The 13,882-nt window shown below is 36.1% G+C and overlaps 1 protein-coding gene and 1 pseudogene across 3 annotated transcripts; both read right to left on the reverse strand.

The window, feature by feature from the left end:
- Positions 1 to 586: 586 nt before the first annotated feature.
- On the reverse strand, positions 587 to 1,688 carry LOC135648923 (auxin-induced protein 22D-like). Of its 2 annotated transcripts, none has more exons than XM_065166945.1 (4): positions 1,463 to 1,688; positions 1,163 to 1,371; positions 992 to 1,073; positions 587 to 891 (listed from the first exon to the last, which is right to left on the reverse strand). In XM_065166945.1, exons 1-4 carry the CDS (start codon positions 1,600 to 1,602, stop codon positions 816 to 818), a joined length of 507 nt encoding a protein of 168 aa, XP_065023017.1. In that variant the 5' UTR covers positions 1,603 to 1,688; the 3' UTR covers positions 587 to 815. The 2 variants fall into 2 exon arrangements, with proteins under 2 accessions (XP_065023017.1, XP_065023016.1); XM_065166944.1 differs by having other exon boundaries at positions 992 to 1,082; positions 1,463 to 1,684.
- A 5,335-nt stretch (positions 1,689 to 7,023) lies between these two features.
- Positions 7,024 to 7,571, reverse strand: LOC103998845 (ribosomal protein eL41 pseudogene; annotated as a pseudogene). The gene is given in 1 exon segment (NR_165375.1): positions 7,024 to 7,571. The product of NR_165375.1 is annotated as a ribosomal protein eL41 pseudogene (transcript).
- Between the last annotated feature and the right edge of the window lie 6,311 nt (positions 7,572 to 13,882).

Below are 13,882 nucleotides of genomic sequence, written 5' to 3' on the forward strand. Positions count from 1 at the left end.
TTATAAATAACTTAATAGTACAGGCCAATTAAATTAGTGATAGAATACTAAACAAATCACGATATAAATTTTACATGAAAAAACCCTTTCAATGTGAAGAAAAAAAATCATAGACAAACTACATCAATCTTGTAATATAAAATAATAGAATTACAATGTCACTCTCTCCATATTAACTAGAGTATATCAATAACATATAAAAACTAGGCATTTAAACGAGTTTCAAAAAATCAAGAAGAAAAATTGAGTAGAAAAAAAAATCAAAGATATACACCGATCAATTTAGAGAGCATACACTGGAAAATCATAAGAATTGAATCTTTGATGAATTTTTTTTTCATCTCCTTTTAGGTTTTTTTGATCTAACTTATATAAGATTAAGATTAAATTTTTTTAATTAACCCTCATCAGTCTCACCACCCAACATGTTTCTTAGCAATCAAGCATAATTTTTTCTCCTTGGACATATATAAGATATTTAATAGCTTGTGTGGTTGGTGGAGTTTGAGTCGTGTATTATCTTCTTTCATTAGTAATTATTCAAATAATTATCTATATATCTATATCATGGTATTAAAGCATATCATGAGTTTTGATCTTGCATCTATCTTCTTTTTTCCCAATATTTGATAAAAAAAATATTTGTATAATATCCATTCTACATTTGTGTTTTGTGTACTTGTACATAAAAGACTAGACTTTTTCTTTTGCGTTTGGTTTCTTTTGATGGGCTTGAAAAGAAATCCAAACCAAATCTCCATGGTCTTCAAGAACAAAGTAAAGAAAAATAGTTGATCTTGATCATGAACCACTTGCTATGTGCTTGAGTTCAAGCCTCTTGCTTCAGATCCCTTCATTATCCTCATCCTCTTGCATGAAGAGATGAACATCCTACAGATCACAAGTGGAAAGAGTTTTTAGCCTTTGCAGGATACACATATAAAACGGATCAGGAATCCATCCACAAGCTAAAGAGCAACAAAATACTCACTCCCATGGAACATCTCCAACCAACATCCAATCTCCATCTTTATCTTCATATGTGATTGCATAACCAGACTCTTCATGTCCTTCTGCACCACCTATTATAAGCACAGATCAAAGTCTATTCTTTCTCTGGATCTTCTCATAACAAGTACAGAGAGGATGTCTTCCTCCTTACCTAAAGAAAAACATTTGAACATGTCATTCAAGGCCTCCAGGAGCTCCTTATAGCCCGTGTAAACCCTAAGATCCACTTTTCTTAGGTAAGGGGCTCCATCCATGCCGACCTTCACGTAGATTCCGGTGTTGTCTTCTGCCTCCATCTTTCTTATCCTGATGCTGTTCATCCTGTAAGATCTTAGAGGTGGCCATCCCACGACCTGTTTCCTGCCATGCCAACCCACAAAGAGATGATCAAACTGAAGAACATAAACACCTTGGTACCATCTGGCTTAGCTGCTTGCATGGCGAAACTTACTTGGCTACAGGCAAACAGCACTCATCGTTGGCCCGCTTGTTAGCCCCAGTGGTGCTGGCCGGCGATGGCTTCTCCGGGGCGTCGGTGCCAGGGAGACCAAGTGTCAACTCGGTTGCCTTGAGGTTGTCGAGATCTTCCATGTCTCCCCAAGATAGATCGAGCCACTCCACACGATTTCTGAGTCGTCCTTCTCCGGCGAGGTAAAGCTGAGGAGGAGGAGGAGGAGGAGTGGTTGCGTTATATCGTGATAAGCTGTGTGTAAAAGAGAGAGAGAGGAGAGAGAGAGAGAGAGGTTGTCTCTGTCAAGGTAATGGGCAAGTGAGCGGGTCGGGGAGATGGGGAACAGGGTTGAACACAGTGCCGGGAAAGTCCACGACATGGGGACGGAGGTCGGTCGGCCGCCTCTTTGGACGGTCGGGCCGGCTCCACCGAAGACGGGGTCCAGCAGACGGGGGATGCCGCCCATGTGGGTGGCCAAGGGAAGGTGGGCCACGTGATGCCCGGCGCCAACGCGGGTATCGGGGTGGCAGAGAAAGAGAGCGATCTTTCAATAGGGTGGCAGCCTATGACTTGTTTATTTATTGTTATAATAATAGTTATTACTATTTTTATAATAATAATAATAATTATTATTATTATTATTATTGTTGTTCTTTCTGTGCCCATGGAGAGATGGATCTTGAAGAAGCTCTGTTCCATATGCTTGGTTTATTTTTATTTTTATAAGGGAGAACTGATGCTTGGTTGGGAACATTTTGTAATTGTGAGCACATTTGGCTCCAATCACATGGAAATACTGTAATTTTAAACAAAATGATAAGTATCAAGAGGAAGTATAAACAAGTAATTTTTGGTGTGTGGATACAACTCAATTGCAAGCTATTTATCCTTTGCTAAAAAAATTGAGAATTTAAAAGTAGAGAAAACTAATTGGATGACAAACTATGTTATGTAAAAAATAATAATAATAAAAAAGGGTTTGGACCATCTTTGGAGTTACAAATAAATCAATGAGTTATGAGTCACTAGAGATTGCACAAACATAATATGTTTTGTGATATAGTTGTCATACTTTTGCTTACAATTGCATCTCAAATTGAAAATTTTGCATGAGCCAAGACAAGATATGACCATGGATTTATACGTTTGTTTACATAAGTACAGTCAAGATCTAATGGCTTGGGACCTACTCAATTATTCTGCATTAGTCAATGAGACACTAGGCCTCCTAATGTTGCAATTGGCACCATTAATTGCCTTTTTCTTGTTCTTGGATCACACAACATCTCAAGGTATTTTATGCAGAACCCAAAGAGGCTACTAGTGTTCAAGTGCTCAATAATTTGTATAATCTTCCTCAAATTGGATTATACTTTCGAAGCAAGAAATCAGTAAACAGATAGAGGCAGTCTCAGTAAACTACTCAATAATACCTGTGGAGCAACTTTAAGTAAACCATAGTCACAAGTTCATTATCTGGGAAAGATTCAATCAGCATGAAGCAAAAAGTTCATGAATCAAAATATTATATTTTGGAGTTAATTTAAATAGATAGTTTCTTAAAAAAAATACAGAAAAGATAGAGATTTAAATATATTTCATAGTCTTGTGCAAAAAAAAAAAAATTGCATGGAAGGAAAGTTAGATGAAAATAGAAAAAGAATATAAATCTTATGATTGTTGTTGTACATTATAGCTTCTTAAAACATTGTTGGACCATTCACTAATATATTTCAAATTTAAGAATGGACATTTTAATACAATTTTTGATAAATTCAATTAGAGAAAACATCTGACGAAGAATTCTTCGAGTAAAAACTTGAAAATAATTGAGAAATGTTCAGTTATTTCTAGAACATTATTCCTGTGAATAAAACCACTACGAGGTGAATAAGGTGGCAAAACGAGTCCAACTGTCCTCCCTCATCTTTAATATCCTAAGCACTGATTGCACTAAGAGATTTACAAGCAGGAAAACAGAGCAATCTCAAGTGAATATTTTCTTGTAACAGTAACAGCAATAAGGCAAAAGAATTCCACAAGCCAACTCATGCGATCAGGTATGAAACAACAAGTTTATGGCAACAAGACAACTGTTACATGAAGATCTAGCTGATAGGATTATGAGTATTCATATTCCTTTGGAACCCAATGATGACAAGAGATTGGGTCTCTCTAACCTTTGAAGGGCAAGAACATCATCCATTTAAGGATCATAATTTATGATAAGTACTTGTAAGAAGAAAGAAATAGTTTCCAAGACATCGCAACTAAGAAATACTTGCATCAAAGATATTTCACGCCTTTAGATTTGAATATATGTATTAACAAAAATAGGAAATATCTGTATTGTCAAAACATCAGCACTGGTGATGTATAGCACTCGTCAATAACAATACTATACAATACTGAAAGTTTCACATTTTTTTCAAAGCTATATTTGTCTTCCAGAAGACTTCATAATGCAAGGAGGAAGTGGAGCATTGAAGCCTGCTGTAATCTGCTTCTCTTGGCCTAGCATGAGATGAACTGTCTTCTAGTAGGCTTGAAGATACTTGTATTTATTGTAGCATACTTGTCATGCTACACATGACTTGTTATGATGGCTGCTACACCATGCTATGGGTGGATGTACATTGAGCTCCAACATGGTGCATGTGAAAGTTATTGCTCTCAGGTCCACAACTTGTCTCTCTTATCCATTGTCCACCACACATTTCAATCTCCCAGTTATTACTTGGAACTACTTCCTACTCGTCTTTAAGTTGCTCAAGATTGTCTTCAATATTTGGGCATGTAGGACCCAATGCTCTATCCCAAATTTCCAGCTGTGGAATCTCTTCATTAGTCTCAATCTAATTCATTCAAACATACCTAAAATAGCTGACTTCTAGTCTCCAATATCATACAACCACTAGGTTGTGACTTTTTAGATCACTGGGAGTAGAGAATTTTATTGAAGTACTGCAATAACCTTTAATCCATAAACAAATTCCATTTTCTTCCTAAATTTCCTTAGAATTGTGACAAAAGCAAATGTCGTTGACTGGAAAAATCGTTTATAGCACACAAGTGCTTGCAAGAAAAAGGCAACATCAATCACTTTTCAATGCCAACTCTAGAAGAATTCATCAAACATGTTAATGCTAGCTCAAGGATTCTTCCTATAGCTTCTCCAAATTGTGGATGGATCAAGTCTACATGTCCTTTGTTTCTTGGTAATCAACAATAAATGTGATTGGATAGGTATTGTCATTCTCATCCTTAATGATTTTTCGTCTACACATTTCATTGCAACTATAATAATTCCAATTATCAACTGGTTTCATATATGGCATTGTGTTTTGCTATTCAGGAAATTTCTGATGATGTATCATCGCTTATATCTTCTTTTCGTTTGTCTTTCATGAATTGTTCTTGATTGTTCAAAGCAGACCATACCATATAATTTTATTGTCATTTTATATTTTCACCATCGTTGAATATTTTCTTCCTCGACGTTCTTAAATAATATTTTTTGGTTGATTTCATTCTGCTCCTTGAGAAAAAAATTAAAATTCTCTGCTTGAAATTGTCCACTAGAAATAATCTTTTGGACACTTGATTGTCATGATAAAAGTTGGAATCCTGTTCCATTTATGACACTGTGATGTGCTTATTAAGTTATACCTGATGGATAATTATCATTTTTCTGCTCTTATTTAATTGTCTATAATAACTAAAAAAACTATTCTATGTAAACTTCACAATAGTTTTATAATTTTACCTTCCTCCAATATTTTCTTACTGAAGATTGCTTTTAGTTTGTGTCCACCTGTAATATTACATTTTGCTCACAAACAAATTTCTAAAATTGGTTTCCCTTATTTCAGGAGAGATATCTCAGTGGTTAAGGCACAATATGCATAGTCAAAAGGTCAAGAATTTGAGTCCTGTAGGTATGAAGTAGTAAATTTTTAAAAAATGACTTCATTCTAAAAAAAATTGCACTTCTTTTCCTATTCGCTCTAAAGGAAAAGTGATCAAGCTTTGTTCTAATATCAGATGATATAACCCTATTACTTTGATCAGAGGCAAAAGCCATTACCAGGCAAAACATAAGCAAGATATGAGACTTAGTCTTCTGTCCAGATTTTCCAGCAAGCTTTTTCATGGAGAAAAAAAATCCGGAGGCATTTGACATAAAAATGGAATCTTCAAAATGAAATAGATGATTTATAAAGATTACATAACAAGTTTTAGCACCAAAATCCAAGAAGGCAGAAGCCAATAAAAGAAAGAGAGATGAAATCTACGAGCAAGAAATTGGATGAGAAGAGAGAAGCGAGAATTGCACAGGAGAGACAGAGAAAGAATGACTTCAATTTTTATTCCTTCAACACTAACATTTGCATGTCTATGGAAACTCATATCTATATATGAAACTCAAACAAAAATAGACTCTGTCCTTCACTTTATATGATTTTTTAAAATGTTTTCACTGTTATATTTCCTTCACTGAACACCATCCTGTGGTCCACAACTTAGGTTAAGTGATGATGTGGAATCCCACTCTCAAACATTTGGGCTCTTAATTTACTCCAGATCTTCTAATCTCAACCATGGATCATTTGATCTCATTGAAATAACATAAGAAAAAGCTAAAATAACTGCTCCTAAATTGACATTCAATTTATCATTTAGTTGCAGGTTGTAGATACACTTCAGATCCCAACTGCTGACTTACTGACCTTCTAGCTATCAAGGGGTGAAGCATGCAACGGAGGAAGGCATACAATGAATTGTGATAGAATCAGATACAAAGGCATTGATTCAAATTCTTGATAGAAGGGAATAGCTTCCATAGTTTGCTATGGACAGTATCGAGTCTCTTCCTAGTCTTTTTGAATCTTTTGTTGAATATAGAATTTCCCATATTTACACAGAGGGAAATAGAAACGCTAACTAGCTTGCATTGTGTGCCAAAATCAATAGGATTCATCATTTGTGGAGGTGTCATTAGGCTCTAGAATTGTCCTCTTTTTTATGCTCCAAGGAGCATGGTGAATTTTGTACTAGAATGTTAAGTTAATCCAATCCTTTTTGCTTTTTGAAAAAAAAAATTATATCATTCAGTTGCTCCGAGATGAAGATCTGATCCTTTCATTGCATGCAGGCGCATCACCATTATTAGTAGTCAGGTCATTTTCAGAGAGTAGTGTATTACATATCCATCCTATTGATAAGAGTAAACCACAATGTGCATCTCTCAAATCTTTGTTATTTTGGTACTTGTAAATTTTTCATAAGTAAATAAAATCTCACCTTTGGGTAGATTATATATTCCTCTAGTCGAGCTCCCTACATCTATCTATCTTCCACACTTCTCCTTCACCCTCTCAATCCGTTCTTTTTCATAATCTCCACCTCAACTTGTAATCTGCCAAAAACTAAATTCCAAAGTCTCTCCATCGTCCTAAATTGTGGTTGGAAACAATTAGAAGATCCTCCTGGAACATGCTAAGAATGAAACTATACACCACTTACCATCAATTTTTTTTCAGTCCATAGCAATCAAAAAGTGGAGAACTTATTTCAGTACACTTAATATCACAACGATAGGCCATCAAAGATTCATATGTCACAACCAAAAGCAACAAAGTTGGTACATCAACATATTAATCATGAAGAGAAAAGTCACATCTTTTACAGTGGAACAAAACCCGGACCTAGATACGAGTTGGGGTTTCATATAAGTTTGAAAGGGAGGGGCCAGGGGGTAGACCTGGGGACCTCGACGCGGTCCTTGATGCGCTGGATCATCTTCTTCCGTTTACCCCGCGAGTTGCCGAACGACCCCTTGAATCGCTTCCCCCGTTTCGTCTTTTTGTCCCCGCGACCGCACGGCACCACGGAACCAATCGCCGCCGACGCCTCCGAAAACGCAGAAGGCAACATGGAGGAGAATGAGCGCACCGCCGGCTGCTCCGGCAGTAACTGCATCGCCGTCCTCGCCAGCCACCGCATCGCCATTGGAGCCGCCTTCCTGAAGAATCGGAACGGCAGGCGTTTAGAGACGGCGTTCGATAACCCTTCTCTTTCGAGTTAGTGAGCGAACACAAAGCTATGTCGGGTTGGTTTCAGTTGGATTCGCGTTTAAACCGGGCATCATCTTAACAGAAGGAGATCCGATTGGACAACGGGTTGTTATACACCGACGAAGATCCGATTGGATAACGGGTCGAGAGTTAGACCAGGTTCCTACATTCAATCTAGACTTGGAATGATATATATATATATATATATATATATATATATATATATATATATATATATATATTGTAGGTTATACAATAAAGATGTTTGGGAACTATATTTATTATTATAATTATTTTGCAAAATATTTGGACAATTATTATTATTATACGATTGATAGTTGCCAGAATGTTATGAAATATAAATATATTTACGTCCATGATCAGTGTTTGTACCTATTATTCAATATTGAGCATAGCATGGTTCATGCTCATAAGCTCTACTAACCTAGGATTTAGTTCAGGTGAATGAAAGAGATCACCTTCTTAGCGGACTAGCTGAAGTGAGAGAAACTGAAACAGATGATGATATATAGCAACATGATAATTAATTCGGTGAACCTATATTTCAACTAGTCTAAGATGATAATTTTTATTGATGAAAAATATTAATTATTTTATGATAGTATATATGAGTAGGATCACTTATCTAATGTTTTCTTGAAAGTACTTTTATTTTAATTTTTTTTCATTTGGTGCTTCTACTTCGTATAATAGTCAATACTTATTGTCACTTGACAATCTCCGACCGTTCCCTCATCTCCCTTAGTCTTCTAGTTTTTACTATCCTCACCCACCTCTACTTTAGGCACCTATCATCTTATGATAATCATGAAATCATCATTTTACTATAAGGTGACGAGGGTTGTGATAGAGATGAAGGTCACAAGGGTTGTGACAGAGATGGAGGTCATGAGGGCTATAACGAATAACAAGTATGTAGGAGGAGGAGGACACAAGAGTTGTGACTATAGGAGGAGGTCACGAGGGTTATGACAGAGATGAAGATCACGAGGACTATAATGAATAACAAGTATGTAGGAGAAGGAGGAGGACATAAGGGCTATGACGAATGTGATGTAAATGTGCTTAGCGAGGGCCACAGGAGAGAAGCTTTCCATGGTGAAGGTGGTGGTGACGATACTCATTGGAGCAAAGTGGTGGGTGGATTTGGACGAGTAGTGCTTGGCATAGTGGACAATATCATGGAGGAGGGAGGGGAAGCCTTATTATAACTATCTACTTCCTCACAACCCTCGTAGCCCCCTCCCACGGAAATGACAAAGTCGAGGGCGATCAATATTGGGGAGTGGAGTTGGGTGACAGCAGTGGGCAAGGATTATGGGGAATCACATGAAGTTGAGGTGGACCAAAGTGATGGTGGAGCTGAGGGCTACACGAAGACAACATGAAATGATGATGCATGGGGAGGACATGATGATTGACATCGTGGAAGGTGATAAAGCCTCATTGTCATAAATGACCATCGCATGCTCGGAACACCTTTGTCAATGGATTGTTCATCACTTTTGTTTGCTTATACATTCATTAGATAATATGTTTTTTCTTATTTTTTTAATAATTTTACTTAAAAAATATATGCAAAAACTACTTGTAGAGTGACTGCTCACCAGAATAGGCAAAATTACCTCAAAATGGTTCAGTTTTTGTGATATGACCTATTTTCTGCATGCTCCGATACAGAGCAAAACATTGGTCATCTTAATATTTTGAAGCCCCGTGGATGGCATAGGGTTAGATAAGAGTTTCGGATAATGTTAAGTGTTGATTAGATTCACAAGTTTACACATAAAGCTTACAAGAACTTGCCAATATGCTCGACACCCGGTGAGCAATTGTTCATGGACTTATGAATATTCATTTACCTTCTAAAGTTCTTATTTTTCCTTTATCTTTTCTCTCTCTTGCACACAAAGTATTTATTGAATTACTTATAAAGTTATCCTTTTTTACGAGATGTTAGGACTTGTTTATCGCTCGTTCACTTAAGCTAATCAACTTTCTTTTTACAAGTCCTCTAGGCCCTATTTGAGGTTGCCTTTAGGTTGATCCTTTGCAAATGGATAATATAAGAGTGTCTTATAACTTAGACAATTCTAGCTAAGTATGTGATATTTGGTTTCAAAACGAGCAAGTAATTTGGGTAAATAATAAAAGTTCACAATCTCACCATGGCAAAGCACTATGACAAATCAAACAAGACATGACAAGTCATGCCATTATCCCAAGCAATCATAGATGGACTGCAAGTACAAACTCATTCTTAAACTATTAGATACACTCAAGAGAAGCACGAGGAACTGTAAGCTATAAGTTTTCTATTCTTCATTAACAGAGGAACTGTAATCTGATGCACCAATTAAAAAAGCACAAGAGTCATAGGGAGAGTCTGACTATTGCATAAACCCACCTCAATATTCTCGAAGTGATCTTAGAGGAACTTTATCAAGGCTAGCGAAGGCTCCTTGGGGTAGAGAATTCACAAGATAAGACAGAAGATTGGATCGACAAGGTCAAGTCTCGAGTTCATCAATTGACAGAAGACAACCAAGAGGTTGTGCATCACTTATATAATGTTTTAACGGATCTCATGGCAAAGATTATCCTGCTAATGAGGACTCTTCATGCGGGAGGGAATAAAACCCACATTGCTCCATCACAAAATTTGAAGACACCCAAGCCGCATTAATATGACGGTGCTAGGGATATGAAGAAGCTTGAGAACTTTCTGTTCAAAATTGAGCAATACTTCTGAGCAATGAGACTTGACTAAGAAGAAACTAGAGTTTTGATACCAACCATATATTTGAATAGGATGCAAAAGTTTGGTGGGTGACTTGATTGAAAGAGATCCAATAAGGTCAGTGTAGGGTGGACACATAAAAGGATTTGAAGCAAGAGTTGAGAACTCAGTCTACTTGAGAACACTAAGTTCATGGCATAAAGAAAATTGAGACAACTATGCTAGGGAATTTGTGTATAAGACTCTATGAAGTAGTTCTCGACACTGAACATTCAAGATATGTTTAAGAAGGATAAGTTGTTTAGTTTTCTCAATAGCCTAAAGTCATGGACGTAATAGGAATTGCATCAATATAAGGTCATTGATTTGGTCGAGTCAATCATAGTTGCTAAAAGGTTTATTGACTTTGTTTCCTTGAAAGACTTGGAGAAGAAGAAATAATCTTCAAGTAATTGCATGTCTATAGATTCAAAGGGAAGAAGTCCACAATCGAGCAAAATAAGAAGAATTCTCATAAGGGGCTAAGTTCAAAATGCAAAGTCCTGAAGCCTGATAGAAGCTTCTTGTGTGGAGGACCATATATACAAGGGAGTGTCTACAAAAACAAACACTCAATATGCTAACAACATCAATCTATCTCCCAAGACCGTATAAGGGAAAAGTCATTGTCGTTAGTTTGAATAAGTTCTGAATCTAGAAATTATGATAAAGACTCGCAAGGACCCTAGAGGGGAGTAATGTATTTGTTAAATACATTACAGGGTCAAATGGGGGGAACGTACGAAGACAAAGTAATACAAATTAGGGAGCAGCGAGCTAATGTAAGTGGATATCAAGCTCAATATTCAAACATCTCATGTAATGGTAGACACGGGCATTATCACAACTTTATTATCAATCGTAGAGTAAGGCGACTAGGGCTAAATTTAAAAAAGAACCCAAATCAAATGAAGGTGGTGAACTTTAGAAGCAAAGCAAATCTTTGAGTTGGCAAAAAAGGTCTCTATAAAAATTGGAAAGTGGATTAGAAGCAAAAAACATGATGTTGGTGTCATTAGATGACTTCCAAATGATTCTTGGAATAGAGTTCATGCACACAGCCAAGAGAGTGTCATTGCCACTCCTAAACTCTTTATATCTGATGGGAGACGATGGCCCCTATGTGATGCCAATTTCTTAAGGAGAAACCAAGGACCTGCAACAACTATTGACATTACAATTAAAGAAAGGTGTATGAAAAGATAAATTAATTTTTGTGGCTATAGTGAAACTAAAGCTACTTGATATAGAGTTTGCTTAAGAACTTATTGTGATAGCAAATATTTTGAAAGAATTCACGGATATTATGCCACCCGAGTTGCCAAAAACTTTGACTTAACATAAAGATATGGATTATCGCATCGAACTAGAGCCAAGAGAGAAACCTCTAGTGAGACCACTTTACTAGATGACTCTCCTTGAGTTGATAGAGCTAAGAAAGAAGTTGGATGAACTATTAAGTGATGGTCCCATCAATAGTTTTAAAGCATCATTCAAAGCTCTAGTTCTCTTCTAGAATAAACAAGATGAGAGCTTTTGATCATGTGTCGATTATCAGGCCTTAAACAAAATAAAAATAAAGAATAAATATCTTATCCCGCTCATCGTTGGACTTGTTCACTAAATTGGATAAGGCAAAGTACTTCTTCAAACTCGACCTTCGATCGAGGTACTAGCAAGTGCAAATCACTAAAGGTGATGAAACAAATACAACTTGTGTAACTAGGTGTAAAGCATTTGAATTCTAAGTAATGCCTTTCAGCTTAACTAATACTCCAGTCATGTTTTGCACTCTCATAAATTAACTATCAATGAGTATTTGGATAAGTTCATGGTCATTTACTTAGATGATATTATCATCTACATCCTAACACTAAAAAAGCGTATCAAGCACCTTTGAACAATCATCAAGATTCTCAAGGAGAACACTTTGTTTGTAAAAAAAGAGAAGTACTACTTTGCTCAAATGAAGATTTTATTCTTGGACACCAAGTTGACAGAGGATTAATTCAAATAGATAAATCAAAAGTGTAGGTTATAGTGGAGAGGTGAACACCAAAGAAGGTACTAGAGTTGAGATCATTTATTGGTTTCATTTACTATTATCAACATTTCATATCGGGGTACTCGAAATATGTAGCTCAATTAACAAAGTTGTTGAAGGAGCAACCTTAGTGGTAGTTCAAAAAATATGAATTGACATTCTAAAACCTAAAGGTCATTGTGTTAGAGGTATATTGCTCAAATTGATAAATTATGAGAAACCATTCAAAGTCCATACAAATGTTTCTGACTTTGTTATTGGAGGAGTACTTGTACAAGAAGATTACCTAATAGCCTACAAAAGCTATAAGCTCAATGGGATAGAGCGACAATATTCGAGTAAACGAGAAAAAGATAACAACAATTATCCACTATTTATGAGTGTGGTGACACTGTTTTATTAGAATGTGATTTGTGCTAACAACTAACAACACAAAGTTTCTTCCAAACTCAAAAGAAACTCTTTCCAAAGTAAGCCCGATGGTAAAATTTTCTTGCTAAATTTGATATGATAATTGAATACGAGCCTAGAAAGAGCAAATGTGGTGATTGACACCTTGAGCAAAAAAGTTAACTTGATGAATGTGATATCATTGGAAGATGGAAGCCAAGCAAGTCAATTACATTTCAACTTTCTCTCGTGAATCAAAAATAGATTGTACAATGATCCTAGAGCAATAACCTTATTTAATTAATCAAAAAAGGTAAGACATAATAATTTTGGGTTCAAGAAAGATTTATCTATACCAAAGAAAATAAAGTTTATATTCTTGGAGTAGACACTTTGAGACATGAGCTCTTAAGGGAGTATCATAATTCTCTTTAGGCAAGAGATCATGAAACTTTGGTTCTCGTGGAGAAGGCCTAGAATTGCTAAAAATGAGGATTGATGTAGAAAAATATGTTCGGATGTACTTTACTTACCAATAAGATAATATGAAGTAGTGGAAGCAGATGGATCTTTTGGAGCCATTGCTCGTACAAAAAAGATCGTAAGAGAGCATTTCCTTATACTTCATATCAAGTTTGTCGATGATAGGAAAAATTGGATCGATACTCATGATAGTTAATTAGTTCTCAACGTATACAATATACATTGTTGCACCCCTACACTGCTCAATAATGAGACAAACAAGTTGATGATAAAGAATATAATGAAGTTTTGGGAAGTTCCACACAATATCAATAACGATTGGGATGCATGGTTCTTATGGCGATTTTGGACTGAGTTGTTTATATTATTAAGATCTAATTTATACTTCTTTATAAGTTTCCAACCCCAGATAGATAGCCAAAATAAAAATAGATAAATTCACTTCTTAAGCAATATCTTTAGCACCATGTAAGTGTCAACCAACGAGATTGGGTGAAACTGTTAGACATAGCCCAATCCTCCTGCAACTTATAGCAAAACTTTGTATCCAACAAGGGTCCCTTTTAGATTATTACATGACAACAATCGTTAGCTTCTCATACTTCATTGATCGATTATACTGCAAG

The sequence above is a fragment of the Musa acuminata genome, chromosome BXJ3-9, assembly GCF_036884655.1.
Source record: "Musa acuminata AAA Group cultivar baxijiao chromosome BXJ3-9, Cavendish_Baxijiao_AAA, whole genome shotgun sequence".
NCBI classification, from domain to species: Eukaryota; Viridiplantae; Streptophyta; class Magnoliopsida; order Zingiberales; family Musaceae; genus Musa; species Musa acuminata.

What these genes read in the sequence shown, in the direction of transcription:
- LOC135648923 (XM_065166944.1), bottom strand. Translation starts at nt 1,602, where the DNA reads ATGGAAGATCTCGACAACCTCAAGGCAACCGAGTTGACACTTGGTCTC. An exon ending in TGCTGTTTGCCTGTAGCCAA is followed by an intron (nt 1,372 to 1,462) that starts GTAAGTTTCGCC and finishes TTGGCATGGCAG; the next exon opens with GAAACAGGTCGTGGGATGGC. An exon ending in GTTCAAATGTTTTTCTTTAG is followed by an intron (nt 1,083 to 1,162) that starts GTAAGGAGGAAG and finishes TGCTTATAATAG; the next exon opens with GTGGTGCAGAAGGACATGAA.